This window comes from Mesoplodon mirus, assembly GCF_964341445.2.
Source record: "Mesoplodon mirus genome assembly, chromosome: 14".
NCBI lineage: Eukaryota > Metazoa > Chordata > Mammalia > Artiodactyla > Ziphiidae > Mesoplodon > Mesoplodon mirus.
The window spans coordinates 60,229,308-60,256,803 of record NC_138990.1 but is presented as its reverse complement, the minus strand read 5'-3'; the positions used below and the strand labels follow the sequence as shown (position 1 = coordinate 60,256,803).

General features: G+C 41.6%; 1 protein-coding gene across 1 annotated transcript in view; it reads left to right on the top strand.

The window, feature by feature from the left end:
• ABCG5 (ATP binding cassette subfamily G member 5) overlaps positions 1–22,698 on the top strand; it is a 34,971-nt gene extending 12,273 nt beyond the window's left edge. The window contains exons 5-13 of the mRNA XM_082643134.1: positions 799–931; positions 2,486–2,625; positions 3,347–3,476; positions 4,311–4,524; positions 4,607–4,812; positions 5,627–5,765; positions 10,850–11,035; positions 21,061–21,173; positions 21,977–22,698. Of these exons, the coding sequence (XP_082499260.1) occupies positions 799–931; positions 2,486–2,625; positions 3,347–3,476; positions 4,311–4,524; positions 4,607–4,812; positions 5,627–5,765; positions 10,850–11,035; positions 21,061–21,173; positions 21,977–22,170 (1,455 nt within the window). The 3' untranslated portion in view covers positions 22,171–22,698. The remainder of the gene's footprint in view (positions 1–798; positions 932–2,485; positions 2,626–3,346; positions 3,477–4,310; positions 4,525–4,606; positions 4,813–5,626; positions 5,766–10,849; positions 11,036–21,060; positions 21,174–21,976) is intronic.
• Positions 22,699–27,496: the final 4,798 nt, after the last annotated feature.

Sequence of the window (27,496 nt, the reverse complement as noted above, 5' to 3'; positions counted from 1 at the left end):
GAGGGAGGGAAAAGGCCAACCGTCTTGATTAGAGAGTCAGTAAAGAATTTTTTTTTAGTGATGATTGTTTTGGGGAGTTGAGTAGTAAACAGAGGATTTCAGGGAGCTGCAGGGTATAAGATAAGCAGAGTGAGGAGAATTAGGGGAAAGGAAAATTTTTAAAGTGTGGCTGTAAGTTATAAACTGGGTTCTTTTTAAAGTCCTTAAAGAGATTCCAATAAAGATTGGCTTTATTTTTAATTACTTTTGATAGCTGGATTATATTTGATGCAAAACCACAGTGAGATTGGGCCACATGGGACTCCAGGACTTATTTGGGTTACATAGGGGAAGCCAGGTTTAGTTCAAACCAAATTGGTTTTTTTTTACATGTAAAACATTTATTATAATAAAGTTTCAAAAACCAAAGTCTGAAAAAATAAGCTATATTGTAACTATGCCTTGGGGGGCAGGTGGTTTCTCTATGGGCTGGACTGACTGTAGCATCTGAAAACAGGGGTCCAACAAAGTCTGCATTGTTTCCTGCTGACTTTCCCTGAAGCAAGTTGAAACAGTTTTTTGTTGCTGTAAGGACTTCTGAAAAAAAATTCACGTCAATATTATTTATTTTAATCTGATACATATATTGTGATTTAAACCAAATTGGATTCTCTTGTAATAGGCGTGCTTTCCCTAGGATGTGGTGAGTCTGGAAGTGGCCCAAGCACTCAAGGGAAGTGTGTTGCCTCTTCCCTGCCATCCTCAGCCCATGAATTGGGACACAGCCCAGCAGTGACCAGCCTTCCTGGTCTCTTACAGGTGGAGGCAGTCATGGCAGAGCTGAGTCTGAGCCACGTGGCAGATCGACTGATTGGCAACTACAACTTTGGGGGAATTTCCCATGGTGAGAGGCGCCGGGTCTCCATCGCAGCCCAGCTCCTCCAGGATCCCAGTAAGTGGGACCCAGAACTGCTACTGGCTGCTGCCTGGCATCTTCCATGTGTCTGCAGACATTTTCAGCCCTTTCTTCACAGCCTCCATTTGGAAAGGGGTTGGTTGGTTGGGAACTGAAGTCACTGAGGTTTCTCAAACTGGGGACCCAGTTTCTTTGGAAATCTAAGTAGTTCGTGATGCGATTCCATCATCCAAGTACAAAAGAGCTGTTGGACTTGGAAGCACTGCGTTTGTGTTAATGTTCAGTTAGGGTCTTCCATGAGTGCCCTGTCCCTCCTTACTTCTTACTAGAGCAGCACCACCGTGTCTACTCTGGAAAGCCAGTGAGTTTTGCTGTGACTAGAAGTATTTATGAAACGGCAGGAATTAAAATAGGACTTTAAGTGATACATGAGAAAGTATATATATTGGAAGGAGGGGCTATCAAGATGGGGTAGCCAGTCACCTGCCTCTCCTGCCTGGCTTCATTGTCCCCACTCTCTGGGGAAACTTTGCCACTTACTTACACTTGGAAGAGGATATGATACATTTGGATACTTTCTTCACATTGGGGTAGACCAAGACTGCCTGCTCTTCAGAACAAATAAGAGGGATGTTCTTAAGAGCCCCTGTACTTTTTGGGTAGAAATAAGCTACAGTTAAACCCTCTAAAGAATCCAAATGCCTGTCCCATCTCAGACTTTGTTTCACAGGTCAGAGTTTTCTGCAGTGCAAAGACGCAGTTGGTGTTGGAAAGTGCTAGACATGAAGTGAGATTATGTCTTTTTAAAAAATTTATTCAAGTATAGTTGATTTACAATGTTGTGTTAATTTCTGCTATACAGCAAAGTGATTCAGTTATACGTATACACACACACACACATATATATACACATTGTTTTTCATATTCTTTTCCATTATGGTTTATCACAGGATACTGAATATAATTCCCTGTGCTATACAGTAGGACCTTGTTGTTTATCCATCCTATGTATAATAGTTTGCATTTGCTAACCCCAAATTCCCGATCCACCCTCCCCTACTCCCCCTCCCCCTTGACAACCACAAGTCTGTTCTCTGTGTCTGTGAGTCTGTTTCGTAGATAAGTTCATTTGTGTCATATTTTAGATTCCACATATAAGTGATATCATATTTGTCTTTCTCTGTTGGACTTCTCTTACTATGATAATCTCTAGGTCTATCCATGTTGTGAGATTTTGCCCTTTTAACCAGCCTCCTCTCAGCCTTTTAGAAACACCTGGGTGCCAGCCTGCCAGTGCTTGTTCCCTGTTAGGGTCCCCTGGATGGAGCCCATACAGTCTATAGTGCCACATGAGAGGCCTGATGTGGTTGCTGCCTTGTCCCTTCAAGGATTAAGGCTGGGATGTGCTCTGGAGCTGGGAGTTGGGCCCTTCCAGGTCAGGTGCTTTCTCCTGGGCTCAGGCTAAAGTACTGCTCACTGCACACTGTTTGGATGGGATAAGACAGCTCAGTAAGGAACTGTTCAAATTTCTGAGGCTAGAGCACAGAGCCCAGGCTCGGCAGTGACTCAGATGTCTGATCTTTGCCGCAGAGGTCATGCTTTTTGATGAGCCAACCACAGGCCTGGACTGCATGACTGCAAATCAGATCGTTGTCCTCATAGCAGAGCTGGCTCGCAGGGACCGCATCGTGATCCTCACCATCCACCAGCCCCGCTCCGAGCTCTTCCAGGTGAGGGGGACGTCTGTTGTTCCAGCTCAACTCATCCAGGGTGGGTATATGTGTGCCAGGCTGGGGATCTCAGAGTAGAGATTAGTACTTAAACCAGAGCAATCCTGAGGGGAAAGGCCAAGGATGGAAACTCAGTTCTTTTAGCACCTATCATGTACCAAATACCTTCTATACACTAGCCCTTTTAATCCACACAACAACCCTATGAGGTGGGTACCAGTATTTTCACTTTACAGAGGGGAAGAGTGAGACTTAGAAATGATCCAAAATTGAGCCAATATCACGGTTAATAAAAAGCTGGAATTGGCATTCATATTCCAGTTGGCTTTCAAGTCTGTGTTTTTCCACTAAATCATATAGATTTCCTTCCCCAGAATCTCACCCTAAACTCCTAGGATCCTTTTAGGGAGCTATTATTTGCCTTTTATAGATGATGATCTGAGATTTAAAAAAATTTTTTCTGTCCAAGGTCACTCATTCCGGGGCACGGCAGGGGCTCAAACCTAGGTCCTCTGACCAGTTCCATGAGCTGTCCTCTATCCTAGACACGATGCTGGGTGCAGGCTGGGAGGCAGAGGGATGCCCTTTGAGCGGTTCCGATGGCCACAGTACGAGTACTGACGTATGGCTGAGACAGTCAAAGGACTGACTACTTGAGACTTACTTTCCATAAGGATGTGGTGACCTGATGACACGCTAACACTGTCTGTCGTTCGATCAGCTCTTTGATAAAGTTGCCATTCTGAGCCGCGGAGAGCTGGTTTTCTGCGGGACACCGGTGGAAATGCTTGATTTCTTCAGTGGCTGCAGTTACCCTTGTCCCGAACATTCAAACCCTTTTGATGTTTATGGTAAGTTTTTCTTTCACAGTCCCCATCATGTATGTTTTTTAAACTTTATCATCTCAGATTTCTGCCTAGATGACACCAGCACAAGTGGGTTTTATTTCTCCTTTTGTTTTGGTGTTTTTACTCTTCAAAAAATTAATTTGGCCGAGCCAATTAACTTGCCATAGATGACCTATCAGAATGAGGTGGGGATGTCTTTTTTTTTTAAAAGCATTTTACCACTACTCTTCACTTAAAAAATTTTTTTATTTATTTTATTTATTTAGTTTTGGCTGCGTTGGGTCTTAGTTGCTGTGCGCGGGGTTTCCCTAGTTGCGGCGAGCAGGGGCTACGCTTGGTTGCGGTGCGCGGGCTTCTCATTGCAGTGGCTTCTCTTGTTGTAGAGCACGGGCTCTAGGCACATTGGCTTAAGTAGTTGTGGCACACGGGCTCAGTAGTTGTGGCACATGGGCTTAGTTGCTCTGCGGCATGTGGGATCTTCCTGGACTAGGCCTTGAACGCGTGTCCCCTGCACTGGCAGGAGGATTCATAACCACTGCGCCACCAGGGAAGTCCCAGGGATCTCTCTTGAAATGGTGCACTTCTACCTTGTCAGAGAAAAATTAGCTGAACTTCTGAATTCTCCCAGACAGGCCTATCAGGATCCTCATGGCCCTGCTGTGGTAGCTTTAAAATATTCTGATTTTTTAGGTGGGCATTAACACCAGGTATTATTTTGATGAGATGAGGTATTATGGTTAGCACTCCTAAATCAATGATGGAATGTATATTATTAGTCACTGTGTATATATGTGCATTTAAAAACACATGGGTCATTTTGTGGGAAAAAAATTTCAGTGGACCTGACATCAGTGGATACCCAAAACAAAGAACGGGAAATAGAAACCTACAAGAGAGTCCAGATGATTGAATCTGCCTACAAAGAATCAGCAATGTATCGCAAAACCCTGGAGAATATTGAAAGAACAAAACACCTGAAAACATTACCAGTGATTCCTTTCAAAACCAAAGATTCTCCTGGAGCCCTTTCTAAACTGTGTGTTCTCTTGAGGTAAGAGCCTCACCCCATTTTAGATAGGTAGACATCCACCCATAAAAGAAAAGCAATTGAAACGGGGTTGTTTGCCTTTCAGGAGAGTGACGAGAAACTTAATGAGAAATAAGCTGGCGGTGACTATGCGTCTCACTCAGAATTTGATCATGGGTTTGTTCATCGTTTTCTTCCTTCTACGGGTCCAGAACGACGTGCTAAAGGGTGCCATCCAGGACCGTGTGGGTCTCCTGTACCAGTTTGTGGGTGCCATCCCATACACAGGCATGCTTAATGCTGTGAACTTGTGTGAGTGCCCTGCCCAGGAGGTGGGCCCCCGGGGTCGGGGGAGCTTCTCTCTCCCTGAATATCTCCTTTCTCCAGCCGACACCTTGCAAGACTCCACCATTATAGGGGTATTTTTCTGAGCTCACCCTGGCCCCCTCCAGGTTCTCTCTCTGGGACAAGGTAACTCGTGAATTAGTAACACCTTAGTGGGAATTAGCTCACCAAGTGGATCTCCCTGAGGGTCTCTGAGGATCCAGGGAAGCATGAAGTCATGAGGAGATGATGCAGCAGAGTTTGGGCAGGGTTTTTAGAAGATCAGCCCTGGTATCTTCTCTTACCCATTAGGAGGCACAGCCCATGGGGGCCCGGATGCCTGGCCAACTTTGCATTGTTAACGTTCTTTTTGGAGCCTATTTTAGGACAGCCAACACCCAGTTTTCAAACTCAGTGGGAGTCCAGAAGCAATACCTAGTTGCCTGATGTTCTGTGCCAACACCCTGCATGAAAAGAGGACAGAGTGCCTCCCGTCACTCATTTGTGTCCCTTTTGCATGTGTGTTCTTGAATCGGTGACACCCCTCCCCCCCACTTTAGAGAGACGGAAATAAATTGTGATAGCTTTTGTAATCCTATTGTAATTCAGGTAGAGGGTGGATTTCTGGGGTGGGGGTATTTATAGTTCTATGGATGTCAGGTTCCTTTTCTCCATGACTAGGGGGCCCCAGCTGGTCCTCACCATCCAGTGCTGATAGATCTCAAGTTCAGCCTGGGCTAGCACCCCACCTCCTCCAGCTGTGTGGTGACCGGCTGTCCTGCATCCTGCCTCCCATGCCCAGTTCCTGTGTTGCGAGCCGTCAGCGATCAGGAGAGCGAGGATGGCCTGTACCGGAAGTGGCAGATGCTGCTAGCCTACGTGCTGCACGTGCTCCCCTTCAGTGTCATTGCCACCATGATATTCTGCAGCGTGTGCTACTGGTAAGGAAGAGGGTGTCCAGAGGCCTTCAGTTTTCCCGGGCCATGCTTCCCAGATGGTGGGGTCCCAGATGGCCAGTGGGACCTGTGGAGGGAGAGCCCCAGGGTGAACAGTTCTCTGCTCTGGAGGGTCTGTCTTTGCCCACCAATGTCCAGTACAGTGTCCTGTCCTTCAGGACAAAGAGAGGAACCCCACTGTGGGCCACACAGGACCTGAGAGCAGACCAGCAAGACTACACGCACCAGGGAATAGCCTGTCCCACATTCACTGCGGGGCCTGGCCTCGGGGGAGGGCTCTGGAGTAGCTGGGACCATGTGCAGAGGCAGTGAGGCTGTCCACCCAGCTCAGCGTGGCTCCCAGGCTGCTGTGAGAAGGAGCAGCAACACTGCCTGAGGTTTCATTTGACCGACCTGGGGCATTGCAGTTGGGCTGGTGCGATGGGGGGTGGAGGAGTCAAGAGTGACTATGGGAAGAGGGCTTTGGAGAACCATGAAGCACCCCTGATGCTGGGTTTTAATTGATGGTTTGTAGACAGTGCTTTTTATTTCATAGAACTTTTTACAGATGCAAATCTGAAAATGTGTAGAGTTATTTGTTGATTTGTTGTCATAGGGAGATGTATCTTCCCTAATCCCTCTGGCTTTCCCTTAAGAAAAGATGGGGGGAATCATCCGGCATTCTGTGATTCCAGTAGTGAAAGGTGCCCAGCTTGTCGCTCCAAGAGAGGACTTCAGACGGTTCTGGAGACACTGTCTTCAGGCCACTGGATTCACGTGCAGGTGCTCCTACCCATAACCAGTATAAAGACCCATGATATGCGATGTGAATAATTATTATGAATCAAGTGAAATACAAGTAGAAGATAAGTGAGGACCTGGTTAGTTTGAGCTCCAAGATGAAGAGTTAGAAGGTCTTATTGTGCAGACTCTTAGATGTTGGTGTCACCCTGGGGAGTGACAGAGGCAAAGCTGCTTGCTCTGGTTAGCAAGAGGGTGGACTCTCGCAACCAAGGGCGGTGGCAGGGACCACATGGCCTTCCTTGCTGGCCCTGATGAAGCCTCCTTATCCTCTGACACTCAGGAACATGCTGAATCTCTGATCTGTGATGTAAACCACAGGCCCGTCTAGTTTAGGCTAAATGATCCAGGAGCAGATTTTTAAAAACTGACCATTTTTGGGTAAGCCAAGGTTGGCTGGAAATTGAGAACCTTGTTAATTTAGAACCTTGCTCCTCAATGTGGCCCACGAAGTATTACCTTGGGGCTTTGTTTAACCTGCAAAATCTCATGCCCAGCCCTGCTGAATTGGATTCCACATTTTACATGATCCCCCAGGTGATTTATATGCACTTTAAAATTAGCAAAGCACTGATTTTGAAGACCATATGATATTTGTAAAACTGCCCATGAGAAAGAGTTCTGTACGATTTGAGAAAACAGGGCAGTTTTAAACCAGGTTCAGTATTGTCATGACTCTTTTTGACAAAAACACAGAATCAGTTCTAGTGGCAGCACAGCCGTTAGCAATGTAGCAAATACTTTGATTCAATGATAGAAAAGTTTGTTGAATGCCTACTAGGTGCCAGGCACAGTGCCAGGTGCAGCTGGGGATTTAAAGGGGAGTAAACTGAAGGGGCTGCCCTCAAGCTTGCAATTCTGAACTGAGACGGCCCTGAAAGCCAGAGTGTTTTCTGACCCTTAGCAGCACATCAGACCTGAAGTCACTCAGTAGCAAAATCCAATCTGAACCAACATGAGGTTCTTTGTACTTTTCCCACAGCAACACTCCTGTTTAGTAGATATGTTACAGGTGGAGTCCCAGACCCCATTGCAGCAAGTATGGTCTACGCAGTGTGAAGTCTTTCCCAAATCTGTAAATTGCCGCATTCCAAAACACATCTGGCCCTAAAGTATTTCAGATGATGGATTGTGGACATAAATCTCCAGATGACTTTAATTCAAGAAAGTGTAAGGTTAATATTATAAAGAAGCACAAACACTATGCTGAGGAATATAATAACAATAATGGCTGACACATTGAGCACCTGCTTTTATGTCAGGCACTAAAAGTTTTAAATATATCAATTCATGTAATCCTTGCCACCATTCTATAAAGGTGGCATTATTAATTATCCTTGTTTGAAGACGAGGAAGCTGAGGCACCGATGGGGAATGTCTCTTCCCCATCTCACATTCCTTATCACAGTGAATTACAAAGGAGACCAAGGGTCCATTTGGCTGGATGGGGAGAGGGACTCTTGGAAGCTTTATAAAGGAGAACTTGAGAGATGAGCAACATTTGAATAGGTGGAAAAGGAGCAAGGGCATTTCAGGGGAAGAAAGAGAAGGAGCATAGGTTCAGAAGCAAAAACACACAAGACCTTTCCAGAGAAAAAATTCAGTTGTGCTGTGGGGAAAGGAGGATTGGAAGGAATCACGGAAAATATGACTGACAGCCTTGGAGCCTGGTAGGCGAGGTGCTGAATGCCAGGCTAAGGGGCTGAAGTGGATTAGATACCGGTACATAGTAGAGGATTTTGATCCCCAGGGAGTGACCCATCTGTGTTGGACTCTGGGGGGTGAGGCTGGCATCACTTTGGTCTCAGACTGGAGAGTTAGGGCAGAGAGGCTGGACAGCCCAGTGAGGAGCCTTGGTAACAGTCTGGGAAAGGCAGAGGCTCTGGTGAAGAGAGCAGCAGTGGCATCAGAAAGGGGGTTTCACTTTGAGATGCTGGGAAAGTAGAATCGAATGGACTCAGAAATGGAATGGATTTGCTGGGGGGTAAAGAGAGTCATGGATGATGCCTGAGTTTTCAGCCTGGGAGAATGGGAAGGGGACAGCATCCTTATCAAGTTTGCAAGGAAAGAGAATGGATTTGGTTTTGAATATGTTGCATCTGGGATGCTACAGGACACCCAACTGGAGATGTCAAGCTGAGGTCTGCACAATAGGTTGGTGTAGAAAGAAAAGGCAAGAGGAGTGAGAGGAGAGGCCTGGGAATGGATTCTATAGGCAAGAATATCAGGGAGGAAGCGGTCTGAGGGTGATATCTTAAGAGGCACATTCAGAGGGTGGTAAGAGGGAAGCAATCCAGCGATAGAGGCAGAGAGGTGGTTCGAGTGGTGGAAAGAGAAGCAGGATCGGGCAGCGTCAGAGAAGGCAAGAGGGGAGGGAGTTTAACAAAGGTGTAGTGAACCCGTTCAGTACTGCAGAGGTTCAAGGAGGTGAGGCATAGGATTAGGAGGTCACTGGTGCTCTTCCAAAAAAGAGGTTCAGTAGAGTGGTGGGGGTGCCAGTCAGGTTTACAAGGGAACAAGGAGTGAGATGGGAGAAGCAGGTGCTGTTTGAGAAGCTTGGTGGTACAGGAGAGGATGAAGAGGGGGCGGTTGCTTAAAAGGTTACCAGACTCAAGGAGTGGTTATTTTACAATACGGTAAGTAAGACCATTAGGGAAAACCATTAGATTGAGAGAAGATGAAACTACAGAAAAATTGGGTAATTCACAGATCAAGTTTCCAGATTAGACCAAGGCAGAAATAGGAAAATCAGATTAACATAGTACCAAGGATGCAAGTAGACAGGATAAAGCTTGGCAAAGATGGGGTAAGACATAGAGACAGGGAGAAAGAGAGGGGATGCAAAGTAGGGAAGATAAAGATAGAAATTCACAAAACGGGAGGTAAATCCATCTGCTGAGCACTGGGGAGAAAGTTTGAAATTCCCTGGGAAGAGGGCGTAGTTTAAAGTAGAAGTTTTTATTAGCCATGATGGGACATGACATTGGAACCCAATAAGCAATGAGGAAGAATTAGGGGTCCAGGAATCAGCTGAGGCAAAGTGGCAGAGTGGATCCAATTAGCACAGCTTAATTGAGAGAGCAAGGTCCCCAGGTGGGGGATTGGTAAGGCAAAGAATAGCAGAAGGGATGAGGATCTGAGGCATTGAGGGCTTTGGGGAAATGGGAGACAGGAGGAGGCCATGATCAGAAAGGGCATTTTCAGAATGTGAAACCTTGGACGTGGAACAGTTTTGAGTAACAAGTAACATTTAAATCCAAGACATAGTGAGTGATCAAGATTAGGTGGGTGGAGCCACTGGAATTGATCAGGTTACCTAATTAGGAGGCACTGGTGTTGATGGATTATCAAGGTTAAAAACCTTGAGGATAATGATGATGGACAGGAGTGCAAAACTGACCCTGGTCTAAAAGCTACAAAATCACCAAAGGTGAGAGACTGTCTTAAAAGTCACAGAGGACTGCCTTGAGGCAGAGAATTAATAGTATAAGCCAACTTCCTGATTTGTATAGGAGGAAGGGCAGATGGCCTTGAAGAGTGGTAGGGAGGGGTGAGTGTAAGACATACCAACTTCTCTTACTTACTCTACAAATGGAAGAAAGAGCAGCCACGTCTAAGGGTTGTTGAGGACGTGCTATCACCAGGGAAATGTTATTTGGTGAAAGGAATGTAAGAGGTTAAGGGGCATGGATATAGTGTAGCTTGTTTACAAGAACATGAAGGTCAAATCAGTGGAAGGGGTTGGTAGAATAAAAGACAAGAATGGAATGGAACAGGCCTGGGGAGGGCTAATCCGTTGGAGGATGAAAGCAGTGAAGGATTTTCAGCTGGCAGTAACCCCATGTAACAAGGATGAGGTTCAGGGAAGGAGGGGCTGAGAAGCAGGTTGGGTGAGTCCTTAGCATTAGGGTAGTAGGCTAGCTAGGGTGGGAGCAGTGCCAGCCAGGCAGAATGTGGTTGCTTATGGAGAAGCCTGGACAGTTCAGCCCTACTTACTGCAGTTGGTTGTGACCATCCTCTGAGTATTAGTATTTTTCTGTGAGAGCTGAGGGGCTGTAAAAAGGAAAAAGTGGCTCCATTGACTTGGGGCCAACAGAAACAATTTGAGGGACTAAATGGCCTCAAATGTTGGCCCTGTTCCGAAAAGGCCTTTCAAAGGGGAGTTTGGCCTGTCCTGCAGACTCTCCCCACCCACTTAACCACCATGGATTTATCCACAGAAGTCAAGTGTGGAATTTTTCTTAAATGATAACCCTTGGAGAGGAACTAAAGACCTTATGTTTTTCTAGGACTCTGGCCTTATACCCTGAGGCTGCCAGATTTGGATATTTCTCTGCTGCTCTCTTGGCCCCCCACTTAATTGGTGAATTTCTAACTCTTGTGCTACTTGGTGTGGTCCAAAACCCAAATGTGGTCAACAGCATGGTGGCCCTGCTCTGCATTGCTGGGGTGCTTGCAGGCTCTGGATTCCTAAGGTAAGATCTAATAATTCAGATGATTTAGATTGGTATGATTTGATGTTAATGATCACCTCATAATGATTATTATAAGGCATTACAGAGAAGCGCTGTATGATACTGTGGTACTCTATCACCTTACAGTCCAGAGTATTTATAGTGCTTCCTAGTCAGTATTGCTTAGACTTTGAACTGTTCATTATTTGTTAAATAAAACGTCTTCAGAATGAGAATCAGGAAATGACGATTGAAGCATGTTATCACATGTCATAAGCCATTATAACAAGAGGAGGAAAACCAAGCTGTCCTCCAGAAATACTCACAGCCCATTACAGGCTAAACAGCAGGCATTTAGTTCATTTCTTCCCTGGCACTGTTGAGTTTCTATTCCAGCTCTCAATTCTCAGTTACTTTAAGAAAGTAAGAATAATCAGATAAGAAAAGAGGCTGAAGGATAAAAGACTGCTCAAGAAAGCATCAGGACTAGAAGGACACACACCAAATGTAAACAGTAGTTATCTCTGGGTGATACTTATTTTAATTTTCTTCATATTTTCCTATATTCTGTGAATTTTCTATAATGGATAAGCATTACTTTATAGCCAAGAAAAAAATATATGTACACATACATACATATTGTATATTTTATAAAAGTAGCAGGAAGGGCAGAAAATTTTAGAAGGGTGAAAGTGGTTTCAGGTGGGTGATGTGAGTGGGATCCAGTAAGTAAACTATGGGTCCCTGAGAAAATGTGAAGACAGCTCTGTTTCTTTGACTTAAAAATCAAAGAAAAGAGCCCGGAGACCGTCAAGATAGCAGAGGAGTAAGACGTGGAGATCACCCTCCTCCCCACAAATACATCAGAAATACATCTACATGTGGAACAACTCCTACAGAACACCTACTGAATGCTGGCAGGAGACCTCAGACTTCCCAAAAGGCAAGGAACTCACCACGTACCTGGCCATGTGGCTGACAGGGTCTTGGTGCTCTGGCCAGGTGTCAGGCCTGTGCATCTGAGGTGGGAGAGCCGAGTTGAGGACATTGGTCCACCAGAGACCTCCTGGCTCCACATAATGTCAAATGGTGAAAACTCTCCCAGAGATCTCCATCTCAATGCTAAGACCCAGCTCCACTCAATGACCAGCAAGCTACAGTGTTGGACACCCTATGCCAAACAACTAGCAAGACAGGAATACAACCCCACCCTTTAGCAGAGAGGCTGCCTAAAATCATAATAATGTCACAGACACCCCAAAACACACCACTGGACACGATCCTGCCCACCAGAAAGACGATCCTCATCCACCAGAACACAGGCACCAGTCCCCTCCACCAGGAAGCCTACACAACCCACTGAACCAACCTTACCCACTGGGGGCAGACACCAAAAACAACGGGAACTACAAACCTGCAGCCTGCAGCCTGTGAAAAGGAGACCCCAAACACAGTAAGTTAAGCAAAATGAGAAGACAGAAAAACACACAGCAGATGAAGGAGCAAGGTAAAAACCCACCAGACCGAACATATGAAGAGGAAATAGGCAGTGTACCTGAAAAAGAATTCAGAGTAATGATAGTAAAGATGATCCAAAGTCTTGGAAATAGAATGGAGAAAATACAAGAAACGTTTAACAAGGACCTAGAAGAACTAAAGGGCAAACAAACAATGATGAACAACACAATAAATGAAATTAAAAATTCTCTAGAAGGAATCAATAGCAGAATAACTGAGGCAGAAGAACGGATAAGTGACCTGGAAGATAAAATAGTGGAAATAACTACCACAGAGCCGAATAAAGAAAAAACAATGAAAAGAACTGAGGACAGTCTCAGGGACCTCTGGGGCAACATTAAATGCACCAACATTCGAATTATAGGGGTCCCAGAAGAAGAGAAAAAGAAAGGGTCTGAGAAAATATTTGAAGAGATTATAGTTGAAAACTTCCCTAATATGGGAAAGGAAATAGTCAAGTCCAGGAAGTGCAGAGAGTCCCATACAGGATAAATCCAAGGAGAAGCACACCGAGACACATATTAATCAAACTTTCAAAAATTAAATACAAAGAAAAAATATTAAAAGCAGCAAGGGAGAAACAGCAAATAACATACAAGGGAATCCCTGTAAGGTTAACAGCTGATCTTTCAGCAGAAACTCTGAAAGCCAGAAGGGAGTGGCAGGACATATATAAAGTGATGAAAGGGAAAAACCTACAACCAAGAATACTCTACCCAACAAGGATCTCACTCAGATTCGATGGAGAGATTAAAACCTTTACAGAAAAGAAAAAGATAAGAGAATTCAGCACCACCAAACCAGCTCTACACAAATGCTAAAGGAACTTTTCTATGCAGGAAACACAAGAGAAGGAAAAGACTTACAATAACAAACCCAAAACAATTAAGAAAATGGTAATAGGAACATACATATAAATAACTACCTTAAATGTAAATGGATTAAATGCTCCCACCGAAAGACATAGACTGGCTGAATGGATACAAAAAACAAGACCCGTATATATGCTGTCTACAAGAGATGCACTTCAGACCTAGGGACACATACAGACTGAAAGTGAGGGGATGGAAAAAGATATTCCATACAAATGGAAATCAAAAGAAAGCTGGAGGAGCAATTCTCATATCAGACAAAATAGAATTTAAAATAAAGACTATTACTAGAGACAAAGAAGGACACTACATAATGATCAAGGGATAAACCCAAGAAGAAGATATAACAATTGTAAATATTTATGTACCCAACATAGGAGCACCTCAGTAAATAAGGCAAAAGCTAACAGCCATAAAAGGGGAAATTAACAGTAACACAATCATAGTAGGGGACTTTAACACCCCACTTTCACCAATGGACAGATCATCCAAAATGAAAATAAATAAGGAAACACAAGCTTTAAATGATACATTAAACAAGATGGACTTAATTGATATTTATAGGACATTCCATCCAAAAACAACAGAATACACTTTCTTCTCAAGTGCTCATGGAACATTCTCCAGGATAGATCATATCTTGGGTCACAAATCAAGCCTTGGTAAATTTAAGAAAATTGAAATTGTATCAAGTATCTTTTCCAACCACAACGCTATGAGACTAGATATCAATTACAGGAAAAAAACTGTAAAAAATACAAACACATGGAGGCTAAACAATACACTACTAAATAGCCAAGAGATCACTGAAGAAATCAAAGAGGAAATCAAAAAATACCTAGAAACAAATGACAATGAAAACACGACAACCCAAAACCTATGGGATGCAGCAAAGCAGTTCTAAGAGGGAAGTTGATAGCAATACAATCCTACCTCAAAAATCAAACTCTCGGGCTTCCCTGGTGGCGCAGTGGTTGAGAGTCCGCCTGCCGATGCAGGGGACACGGGTTCGTGCCCCGGTCCGGGAGGATCCCACATGCCGCGGAGCGGCTGGGCCCGTGAGCCATGGCCGCTGAGCCTGCGCGTCCGGAGCCTGTGCTCCGCAACGGGAGAGGCCACAACAGTGAGAGGCGCGCGTACAGCAACAACAACAACAACAAAAAGAAACAAACCCTCAAATAAACAACCTAAGCTTACGACGAAAGCAACTAGAGAAAGAAGAACAAGGAAACACCAAGGTTAGCAGAAGGAAAGAAATCAAAAGATCAGGTCAGAAATAAATGAAAAACAAATGAAGGAAACGATAGCAAAGATCAATAAAACTGAAAGCTGGTTCTTTGAGAAGATAAACAAAATTGATAAACCATTAGCCAGATTCATCAAGAAAAAAGGGAGAAGACTGAAATCAACAGAATTAGAAATGAAAAAGGAGAAGTAACAACTGACACTGCAGAAATACAAAGGATCATGAGAGATTACTACAAGCAACTCTATGCCAATAAAATGGACAACCTGGAAGAAATGGACAAATTCTTAGAAAAGCACAACCTTCCGAGACTGAACCAGGAAGAAATAGAAAATATAAACAGACCAATCACAAGCACTGAAATAGACACTGTGATTAAAAATCTTCCAACAAACAAAAGCCCAAGACCGGATGGCTTCACAGGCAAATTCTATCAAACATTTAGAGAAGAGCTAACACCTATCCTTCTCAAAGTCTTCCAAAATATGGCAGAAGGAGGAACACTCCCAAACTCATTCTACAAGGCCACCATCACCCTGATACCAAAACCAGACAAAGATGTCACAAAGAAAGAAAACTACAGGCCAATATCACATAGATGAACATAGATGCAAAAATCCTCAACAAAATACTAGCAAACAGACTCCAAAAGCACATTAAAAGGATCATACACCATGATCAAGTGGGGTTTATCCCAGGAATGCAAGGATTCTTCAATATATGCAAATAAATCAATGTGATAAACCATATTGACAAATTGAAGGAGAAAAAACATCATCTCAATAGATGAAGAAAAAGCTTTTGACAAAATTCAACACCCATTTATGATAAAAACCCTCCAGAAAGTAGGCATAGAGGGAACTTACCTCAACATAATAAAGGCCATATTTGACAAACCCACAGCCAAATCGTTCTCAATGGTGAAAAACTGAAACCATTTCCTCTAAGATCAGGAACAAGACAAGGTTGTCCACTCTCACCACTATTATTCAACATAGTTTTGGAAGTTTTAGCCACAGCAATCAGAGAAGAAAAAGAGATAAAAGGAATCCAAATCGGAAAAGAAGAAGTAAAGCTGTCACTGTTTGCAGATGACATGATACTATACATAGAGAATCCTAAAGATGCTACCAGAAAACTACTAGAGCTAATCAATGAATTTGGTAAAGTAGCAGGATACAAAATTAATGCACAGAAATCTCTTGCATTCCTATACACTAATGATGAAATATCTGAAAGAGAATTTAAGGAAACAGTCCCATTTACTGCTGCAACAAAAAGAATAAAATACTTAGGAATAAACCTACCTAAGGAGACAAAAGACCTGTATGCAGAAAACTATAAGACACTAATGAAAGAAATTAAAGATGATACAAACAGATGGAGAGATATACCATGTTCTTGGATTGGAAGAATCAATATTGTGAAAATGACTATACTACCCAAAGCAATCTACAGATTCAATGAAATCCCTATCAAATTACCAGTGGCATTTTTCACAGAACTAGAATAAAAAATTTCATAATTTGTATGGAAACAGAAAAGACCCCGAATAGCCAAAGCAGTCTTGAGGGAAAAAAACGGAGCTGGAGGAATCAGGCTCCTGAACTTCAGACTATACTACAAAGCTACAGTAATCAAGACAGTATGGGGCTTCCGTGGTGGCACAGTGGTTGAGAGTCCGCGTGCCGATGCAGGGGACGCGGGTTCATGCCCCGGTCCGGGAGGATCCCACATGCCGTGGAGCAGCTAGGCCCGTGAGCCATGGCCGCGGAGGTTGCGCATCCGGAGCCTGTGCTCCGCAACGGGAGCAGCCGCAGCAGTGATAGGCCCATGTACCAAAAAAAAAAAAAAAAAAAAAAAAAAAGACAGTATGGTACTGGCAAAAAAAAAAAAAAAAAAAAAAAATATATATATATATATCAATGGAACAGGATAGAAAGCCCAGCGATAAACTCACACACATATGGTCACCTTATTTTTGATAAAGGAGGCAAGGATATACAATGCAGAAAAGACAGCCTTTTCAATAAGTGCTGCTGGGAAACTGGACAGCTACATGTAAAAGAATGAAATTAGAACACTCCCTAACACCATACACAAAAATAAACTCAAAGTGGATTAAAGACCTAAATGTAAGGCCAGACGCTATAAAACTCTTAGAGGAAAACATAGGCAGAACACTGTATGACATAAATCCCAGCAAGATCCTTTTTGACCCACCTCCTAGAGAAATGGAAATAAAAACAAAAATAAACAGATGGGACCTAATGAAACTTAAAAGCTTTTGCACAGCAAAGGAAACCATAAACAAGATGAAAAGACAACCCCCAGAATGAGAGAAAATATTTGCAAACGAACCAACGGACAAAGTATTAATCTCCAAAATTTACAAGCAGCTCATGCAGCCCAATATCAAAAAAAAACAAACCAATCCAAAAATGGGCAGAAGACCTAAATAGACATTTCTCCAAAGAAGGTATACAGATTGCCAACAAACACATGAAAGGATGCTCAACATCACTAATCATTAGAGAAACGCAAATCAAAACTACAATGAGGTATCACCTCACACCAGTCAGAATGGCCACCATCAAAAAATCTACAAGCAATAAATGCTGGAGAGGGTGTGGAGAAATGGGAACCCTCTTGCACTGTTGGTGGGAATATAAATTTACACAACCACTATGGAGAACAGTATGGAGGTTCCTTAAAAAACTAAAAATAGAATTACCATAGGACCCAGCAATCCCACTACTGGGCATATACCCTGAGAAAACCATAATTCAAAAAGAGTCATGTACCACAATGTTCATTGCAGCTCTATTTACAATAGCCAGGACATGGAAGCAACCTAAGTGTCCATCAACAGATGAATGGATAAAGATGTGGCACATATATACAATGGAATATTACTCAGCCATAAAAAGAAACGAAAATGAGTTATTTGTAGTGAGGTGGATGGACCTTGAGTCTTGTCATACAGAGTGAAATAAGTCAGAAAGAGAAGAACAAATACTGTATGCTAACACATATATATGGAATTAAAAAAAAAGGTTCTGAAGAATGTAAGGGCAGGACAGAAATAAAGACGCAGACGTAGAGAATGGACTTGAGTACACGGAGATGGGGAAGGGTAAGCTGGGACAAAGTGAGAGAGTGACATGGACATATATACACTACCAAATGTAAAACAGATAGCTAGTGGGAAGCAGCTGCATAGCACAGGGCGATCAGCTTGGTGCTTTGTGACCACCTAGAGGGGTGGGATAGGGAGGGTGGGAGGGAGACGCGAGAGGGAGGAGATACGGGGATGTATGTACATGTATAGGTGATTCACTTTGTTATACAGCAGAAACTAACCCACCATTGTAAAGCAATTATGCTCCAATAAAGATGTTTAAAAAAATCAAAGAAAAAAGCTATTGAGCAGCTATTGTATGTAATCATATTTATTTGTTTAATTAACTCTCAGAGCAATCCACGTTCAGGTAAGAAAACTAAGCTCAGACTTGACTTTGCTCTGATCACATGGCTGTGAAGACTCTCCCAGGAGGCATGTGGCTCCCTGGAGACAGCACGGACCCTGGAGTCAGAGTCTTCCTCCTACCACTAAGTTGCCAAGTTGCCATTGGCAAGTTACTTTTCTACCTAAATTAGTTTCCTCACTTATAAAATGGAGATAATGATCTCAGCCCCACCTGCCTCAAGGGATCATGAGACTCGAATGAGATCAGCAACGTGGAAACGCTTCATGAACTGTAGTGAGTTATTAAAAGGTGAGATATTATAAAGCCAAGTGAGTTTGGTTTTGAACAGTCAGGGAGGATATTTTTTTACAGTGACACCATTACATTGTATTTGTCTTTGTTGCTTAATTGGCTTGTTAGCATCTATGAAAAATGCACAGATAAGATCACCCCAGTGGCATGGGATCAAGCCAGCAAATTACAGACCCAATCTTCAGCAGCATCTCCTCTTTCATATTTGAAACATTATGTGCTCCAATCAGTCTGGCACTATTTCACGTATTTGGTTTCTAGGAAAGGGGATTGATTATTCTTGAGAGGGGGGCAGTGGCCAACATCAAAATGCTGTTGGGATCTTTGCAAGATCTCAACGTCCCAAGGCTTCACCTGGGTTCCACTCCATCACTGGGGTGAAACTGCGCTCCTGAAGGCCCCACATCAACCTCCTAGTCATTGAGTTTATGTATTTTCCCTCAAGTCATCATCTTTCCTGAGTGAGTGCCTGCAACATGTGCACTTTCGGCTGCCTCTTCCTTTAAACACAAGTGGAAATAGCTTTGTTGTTCTTTCTGCTTACAAAATAATGCAAGTTCTTAGGGGGAGAAATGCACACAATACAGAAATGGATAAGGAAGTTAAGTAAAAGTTACCTGAAGTATCACAACCCAGAGTTAAATTTTGTTGTGTATTTTGCTAGACTTTTATATAATCTTTAATTAAAATGAGCTCATACTATTGTGAAGGAGTAAGTTATGCATGCTTTTCCCCCCTTTTAACAATATAATGTAGATGGTCCCACATCAGTAAATTTATATCTGTGGTTCCTCCCTCTCGGATGTACTGCAAGGATTGCTGTGACACAGCCTAGTTCTCCTCCTGTGTCTTTCACTGATCCATCTGTCCCCCCTCTGCCGCCTGCACGAAGCCTGGCTGTTGTTCCCTTGGCAGGGCAAGCCCTCTCTGAAAGGCCCCTTTGTTGGGTCTCACAGCCCACCACATGCTGCTCACGTTGCAGTCAGCCTCTTGAGGGCAGCAGCTGTGTCTCATTCATCATTATAGCTCTTCTCAGTGGCTGGCCCAAGGCCTTTTACCAATTAGGTTTGCCAAAAATATTTGGATTGAGTGAATAAATGAATGACCTCTTGGACTGCCTACACACTGGATCAGTCACCAAGTCACGCTGGTTTTCTTCTCTGATGTCAAATCACAGATGCACGTGGATCTTTTGAGTTTGCCTTGTGTGGTATGGTACAAGATGAAGGCACACGGTTCCCACTTCGCACTCTAGCCGTCTGGGCAGCCATCTTCTCGTGGCCATCAACCTCTTACAAGCCTTTGTCATCTCATCCTTGAACTTCTGCTGTAGCCTGCTCTCTTTTTTGCTGTTCCTGCTCTACTCTTATTCTGGTCCATCCTACTTGCTGGTGGCACTTTAATTTTCTTAAAACATTGATTGCAATGTGACTTTTATCATGGTCCTTCAATGTCAACTGCCTGCAAGGCCCTGGAATAGCCGGTTCATGGCTACCATTCCAAACTCACCTCCCACCGCTCCCACTTCAGATCCTCTGCCTTTCTGGTCCATCCAGTCCCACATGCCTGTGCTCATACCATTCTGCCTTCCTAGAGTGTCCTTCCGCTGCCCCTGCATCCTCCCCAGACTCCGACCTGTCCTTTCCAGTTAGCAGCCTCTCAACGTGGCTAATTCCGTTTTGTGCCTCAGAAAACTGCCAATAACTGAAAGTCATGGAGTTTGGGGATCACTTGGTGAAACCATAAATACTAAATACAAGAATATCACGGACATGTAGTACTGGCTTTGTATACTTTCTAAGCACAGATTGTTCACCACTGTGTGTTTTTATAGCCTTGAGAATGTATAGTTTATGTCTCCCAACTACCATTTTGAGTCTTTAGGGGTAGGATACTTCTTTCGAATTCCGTAAGCACCCAGAACTAGTGCCTCGCAAATAGAAAGAATGTAATACATATTTGTTGGTTGATAAAAGCTCCTGAGTGGACTAAGAAGGCCACAAGGTCAGCATGAAGTTTCTCCTGAAACAGGTTTCACAACGAATGTCTGCTTGTTCTTGCCATCCTTTTCCCCTTGTATTATAGTTTAGTTCTCACTTCATACATTAGCACCCTCAAATCTGTTTAATCACAAACATCCTCCTCTAATGTGGTGTGTTATTTGTTTTATGTTTGTATCAATGGTGCTTACCAATAAAATTAGACACCAATCCATCATTAGGGGTGTGTCAAATTAAGGTTCCTACTATAATGGATCACCAAGCTGTGATTAAAAATGATGGTGTGTTATGCTTACTGACTTGAAAGGATGTCTGAGGCATACGTTTGTTTGAAAAAGCAGGTTAGGAAAGAGGATGAGGAGTTTAATTCCATTTATGTAAAATGTTATAAATGCACATTACATACATCACCAAAATGTTAACAGTAGTTATTTCTGGGCAGTGGTATTTCTTTATCCTTCTCAGTGAGGTTTGAAGTTTTTCTAGTGAACATACTTTTTATAATGAGAGATGAAAAACTATGTATATTCCTGTTGGGAAACATAAGGGTTGCCTTTCTTTTCATTTGGTAGGACTGCTACCAGAGCCTATTGAAGTTCATCTTTCTTTCTCTTTGCTTTTTCTTAAGAAACACAGAAGAAATGCCCCTTCCTTTTAAAATCTTCAGTTATTTTACATTCCAAAAATATTGCTCTGAGATTCTTGTAGTCAATGAGTTCTATGGACAGAATTTCACTTGTGGTAAGTATTCAGTTTTGGAATTTATTTTTACATATTAGTTTGAAAAAAACAATTCCTTGAGGGAAATGTATTTTTTAAGTAAATGCTATATCGTAAAATAGATTTAAAACTTTGTTTTGAAGAGTCTAACATTTTCTCTGATTTTTAAAACAATAAGCAGTAGTCAAGCTAGTCACTTGTCAAAGGTCAATAGCTTAAGGGCACTCTGATGTTTTTAGAAAATGATAAGACTTAATGTATACTGAGGTAAACTCTAGTATATTCTAGATGGATCAGTTCCTATACCTACTGAACAGGTTGAAGCAGGCTGCAGTGGCTTCTTCTTCCCCGAAATGTACAGAGTATGTAGCTGAGTGAAGCCATTTTTGGCGAAGATCTGTTCCCTAATCCCACAAGAAGGCAGTGGGAGCACAGCAAGGCCCTCCTGGCCATTGGAAATCCCAGGCCACTCTGTGAAGACACCTAAAGAACAGGGAAGAATTTAGTAGTTGTTTTATCTATCTTTAGGTGATAATATTAGTAACCTTGGGATATTCAGTGCTAAGTGATCATAATTTTTATCAGTACTATGGTACTGGATATACACCCAAAATGGAAACAAACCCATTTCCATCTTCAAGGCCCCCAACACTCACTATTGCTTCATCTAATAATGAATTCTGGGCTCTCTAAAATTTCCTGTATCTTCATGAAGAAGAGTACTTAGCAGAATGCTGAGCATTTAGTGGGCATCTGATAAATACGTGTTGATTAAATTACCTTGCAAGTACCATATTTGACATTGTCAATCTTTTCCCTGGCAGGCAACTCAAATGGTTCTATGTCAACTAATCCAATGTGTGCCTTCAGTCAAGGAATTCAATTCATTGAGAGAACCTGCCCAGGTGCAACATCCAGATTCACAGCCAACTTTCTGATTTTGTATTCATTTATCCCAGTTCTTGTCATCCTAGGAATAATTGTTTTTAAAATCAGGGATTATCTCATTAGCAGATAGTAAAGAACATTGCTGCGAAATGGAACTTAAGCTCCTAGATGTACGTGACTGCTTTGAATTTCTGAAATAAGAATGTCACGTGATTCTTAATAGTACCTCGTAAGACTTTTAACCATTAAGACTCCCTGTGCCCCTTGGATCCATTCAGGCCTTGAATGCTATTCCAGGAGGGACATGTGGTATTTGGAAATTGTGACTGAGCTGGTCCAAAGATGTAAATAATAATTCATAAAGTTATGGGAGACTAGTGTGACTATTTGTTTTCTTTGTTCTAGACACAGAAAAATAGGGCAGTTAAAGCTTATGCTTACATTTGATAAAGGCTTTGGTAAAAAAGAAAACATTTGAATGATTGTAAGTAACAGAAAAAGTTGTGGTTTGATTGAAGCAAAGCATCATGCAGAATTGGGTAAGAATGCTTTCATTTTCATTTAAAAACCCTATTTATGTGCACATGTCTACATAAGTTAACTGATCACATGGAGAGGATGTTGGACAGATGTTGGATAAAGACCCCTGACACACAGCATCCACTCATTTTACTGACGGCTAAAATGAAAAATGGCAGAAATGGGCTGAACTGAGAACAGCACACTAGACAAAAAGATTAGTTTGCTATTTTTCACTTTCTGCTTAGTTTACTTATAAAATTAAAAGTAAATGTTACTAAAGTATATGCACTGAGAAATGGTATTTTTAATGTTGGAGAGCAGTTGTTATTTAAAGTCCACATAGAAAAGATGCTCAGTTGACACAACATTTACACTAAGAACAGAGTCGCACACTAGGAATTCATGTTCTTGAATTGTAAAGAGAAAGAATGCTGATAAATACATATTTTTAGGGATTAAATGATGTATTAAAAGTGGGTTCTGGACTAAATGACTGATCTTTCTGATCTTCAAGTAATTCATGTACAAGTCTGAAATGAAACTGTCTTCATGTTACCATGGTAACTTTGAGTGAGAATATCTTAGATAGTACATGAACTTGTTCAGTTACTGTGACCTAACTTGTAATGAATGACAAATTATAGTATTTGAAAGATCTCACATTATAGTGGGAAAGATCATTTCATTAAGGAAACCACGGTAAAATTCTATTTCTTAGAACAGTATTTAAGGATCTGCAGACATTGGTAAAGTACCAGAATAGTACTGTCAATTTTTATAAAAGGTCTTTGACACTGATGATTATGGTGTAATAGTTACATAATGTCTTACAGATTATATATGTCACATCAGTTATAGACAATTCTGGAGATGATAATCTATTAAAGTAGTTCAAAGAGAGTCCCACAGGAACCTCTTTTGAAATCACTGATTTCAACTTACTAAAGATATGGGTGTACAATGTAAGTGGAAACACTTTCTACTATTCATATGCAGATGAATTTCATTCTAGCTCAGAAACATTTGGAAAATTGACATAGCACGTGACTTCAAGCTATTAAATGTTAGTGATACCATCTTAGAAAAACACAATGATTTTCAACATGTGACAGTTTGTCTCAGTCAAAAATGGACAGTGATGTATAAGAAAATCAAAATATATAATAAAAATTCCTATTCCCACCAAGTCAGTGATATTTCTGAGATCAAAACGTTCACTGTTGATTTAAAGGGAGCTCTTTCTCCACAGCACTCAAGCAGGGAGCCTATCTGCTCCTAAGACTGCAGTTCCTTGTAGACATGGTGAAATTGTTTTCCAGAGTGTTGGAACCACATGCATTGTAACTAGTTTAGGAAGTCATATTTCACTACAATAACCAGGCAGTTTGCTATCCACTTGGATACCACTCATCAATCTTGGTGTTCTTGAGGTTAGTAAGTGTGCTTATTTGAAGCTGGGTGCATGGCATATTAGAGTCAACATATTTTACAGTGGAAATGGAAGAACAGAGAATAAATTACTTTCCTGTTTAATGACAGCAATTATGCTTACTGCAACTGAACTTGGCTAGCAGATACACAAGTCTCCAGGAGTCTGAAGGCTTCTTAAAGGCTATTACACCTTGGAAATTATCTTAGTTATTACTAACTTATGCAGTCTTGGCCTGTTTATTGATAGACTATCTCCTTAAATTTGCCTGTTCTTCAAAAAGTTATACTCAAAGTAAGTATGTCAGAATCACCAGAGGTGCTGATGAAAAATGCAGATTACTGAGCCCCATTCCAGACCCACTGATTCAGGATCTCTGGGTATGGGGACTCAGGAATGTGCATTTTATTTTTTTTCTTTTTTAAAAAATTGAAATGTAGTTGATTTACAGTGTTGTGTTAATTTCTGCTGTACAGCAAAGTGATTCAGTTATACATACATATACGTACTTTTTTATATTCTTTTCCATTATGGTTTATCACGGATACTGAATATAGTTCTCTGTGCTATACAGTAGGACCTTGTTGTTTATCCATTCTATATATAAAAGCTTGCATCTGCTAACCACAACTTCCCGCTCCATCCCTCCCCAACCCCTCCCCCTTGGCAACCACCAGTGCCCTCTGTCTGTGATTCTCTCTCTATTTCATAGATAGGTTCATTTGTGTCATATTTTATTTTATTTTTTTAATTTATTTTTTATTGAAGTATAGTTGAATTACAATGTTGTGTTAATTACTGCTGTATAGCAAAGTGACTCAGTTATACATATACATTCTTTTTCATATTCTTTTGCATTATGGTTTATCACAGGATATTGAATATAGTTCCCTGTGCTATACAGCAGGACCTTGTTTATCCATTTTGTATATACCAGTTTTCATCTGCTAATCCCAAACTTCCAGTCCAACCCTCTCCCAGCCCCTCCTCCTTGGCAACCACCAGTCTATTCTGTGTCCCTGATTCTGTTTCTGTTTCATAGATAGGTTCATTTGTGTCATATTTTACATTCTACATATATATGATATCATATGATATTTGTCTTTCTCTTTCTGACTTCACTTAGTATGATAATCTCTGCAAATGGCATTACTTCATTCTTTTTTATGGCTGAGTAGTATTCCATTGTATATATGTACCACATCTTTATCAGTTCATCTGTTGATGGACATTTAAGTTGTTTCCATGTCTTGGCTACTGTGAACAGTGCTGCTATGAACATATGGGTGCATGTATCTTTTTGAATTATAGTTTTGTCTGGATATATGCCCAGGAGTGGGATTGCAGGATCATATGGTAATTCTATATTCAGTTTTCTGAGGAACCTCCATACTGTTTTCCACAGTGGCTGCACCAACTTACATTCCCACCAACAGTGTAGGAGGGTTCTCTTTTCTCCACTCCCTCTCCAGCATTTGTTATTTGTAGACTTTTTAATGATGGCCATTCTGACCAGTGTGAGGTGGTATTTCATTGTAGTTTTGATATGCATATCTTTAAAAATTAGTGATGTTGAGCATCTTTTCATGTGCCTATTGATCATCTGTATTTCTTCTTTGGAGAAATGTCTATTTAGGTCTTCTGCCCATTTTTCAATTGGGTTGTTTGGGTTTTTTTTTGTTGTTCAGTTGTATGAGTTGTTTGTATATTTTGGAAATTTAGCCCTTGTTGGCCGTGTTGTTTGCAAATTTTTCTCCCATTCTGTAGGTTGTCTTTTTGTTTTGTTTATGGTTTCCTTTGCTGTGCAAAAGTTTGTAAGTTTGATTAGGTCCCATTTGTTTATTTTTGTTTTTACTGCCTTGGGAGACTGACCTAAGAAAACATTGGTACAATTTATATCAGAGAATGTTTTGCCTATGATCTCTTCTAGGAGTTTTATGGCGTCATGTCTTACGTTTAAGTCTTTAAGTCATTTTGAGTTTATTTGTGTGTATGGTGAAAGGGTGTGTTCTAACTTCATTGATTTGCATGTGGCTGTCCAACTTTAACAGCACCACTTGCTGAAGAGACTGTCTTTTTCCCATTGTGTATTCTTGCCTCCTTTGTTGAAGATTAATTGACCATAGGTGTGTGGGTTTATTTCTGGGCTCTCTATTCTGTTCCGTTGATCCATATGTCTGTTTCTGTGCCAGTACCATGCTATTTCAATTACTGTAGCTTTGTAGTATTGTCTGAAGGCTGGGAGGGTTATGTTTCCTGCTTTGTCCTTTTTCATCAGGATTGCTTTGGCAATTCTGGGTCTTTTATGGTTCCGTATGAATTTTAGGATTATTCTAGTTCTGTGAAAAATGTCATGGGTAATTTGATAGGGATTACATTAAATCTGTAGATTGCTTTGGGTAGTATGGCCATTTTAACAATATTAATTCTTTCAATCCAAGAGCATGGGATATCTTTCCATTTCTTTGAATCATCTTCAGGCTTCTTTATTAATGTTTTATAGTTCTCAGCATATAAGTCTTTTTTTTTTTTTTTTTTTTTTTTTGCGGTACGCGGGCCTCTCACTGTTGTGGCCTCTCCCGTTGCAGAGCACAGGCTCCAGATGCGCAGGCCCAGCGGCCATGGCTCACGGGCCTACCCACTCCGCGGCATGTGGGATCTTCCCAGTCCAGGGAACGAACCCGTGTCCCCTGCATCGGCAGGTGGACTCTCAACCACTGCGCCACCAGGGAAGCCCAGCATATAAGTCTTTTACCTCCTTGGTCAGGTTTATTCCTAAGCATTTTATTTTTTGGGGTGCAATTTTAAAAGCTATTTTTTTTCACATTCCCTTTCTGATATTTCATTGTTGGTATAAAGAAATGCAACCGATTTATGTATGTTAATCTTGTATCCTGCTACATGCTGAATTTGTTTATCAGTTCTAGTAGTTTTTGTGTGGAGTCTTTAGGGTTTTCTATATATAGCATCATATCATCTGCATAAAATGACAATTTTACCTTTTCCCTTCCAATTTGGATACCTTTTATTTCTTTTTCTTGTCTGATTGCTGTGGCTAGGACTTCCAGTACTATGTTGGATAGAAGAGGTGAGAGTGGGCATCCTTGTCTTGTTCCAGATTTTAGTGGGAAGGCTTTCAGCTTTTCACCATTGAGTATTATATTGGCTGTGTGTTTATCATAAATAGTTTTTATTATGTTGAGATTATGTTCCCTCTGTACCCACTTTGGTAAGAGTTTTTATCGTGAATGGATATTGAATTTTGTCAAATGTTTTTTCTGTGTCTATTGAGATGATCATGTAGTTTTTGTCTTTTCTTTCATTTATGTGGTGTATCACATTGATTGATTTGTGTATGTTGAGCCATCCTTGTGAACTTGGGATGAATCCCACTTGCTCGTGGTATATGATCTTTTTTTATGCATTGTAGGATTCGGTTTGCTAATATTTGTTGAGTTTTTTGCATCTATATTGGCCTTAATTTTCTTTTTTTGGTGCTCTTTGT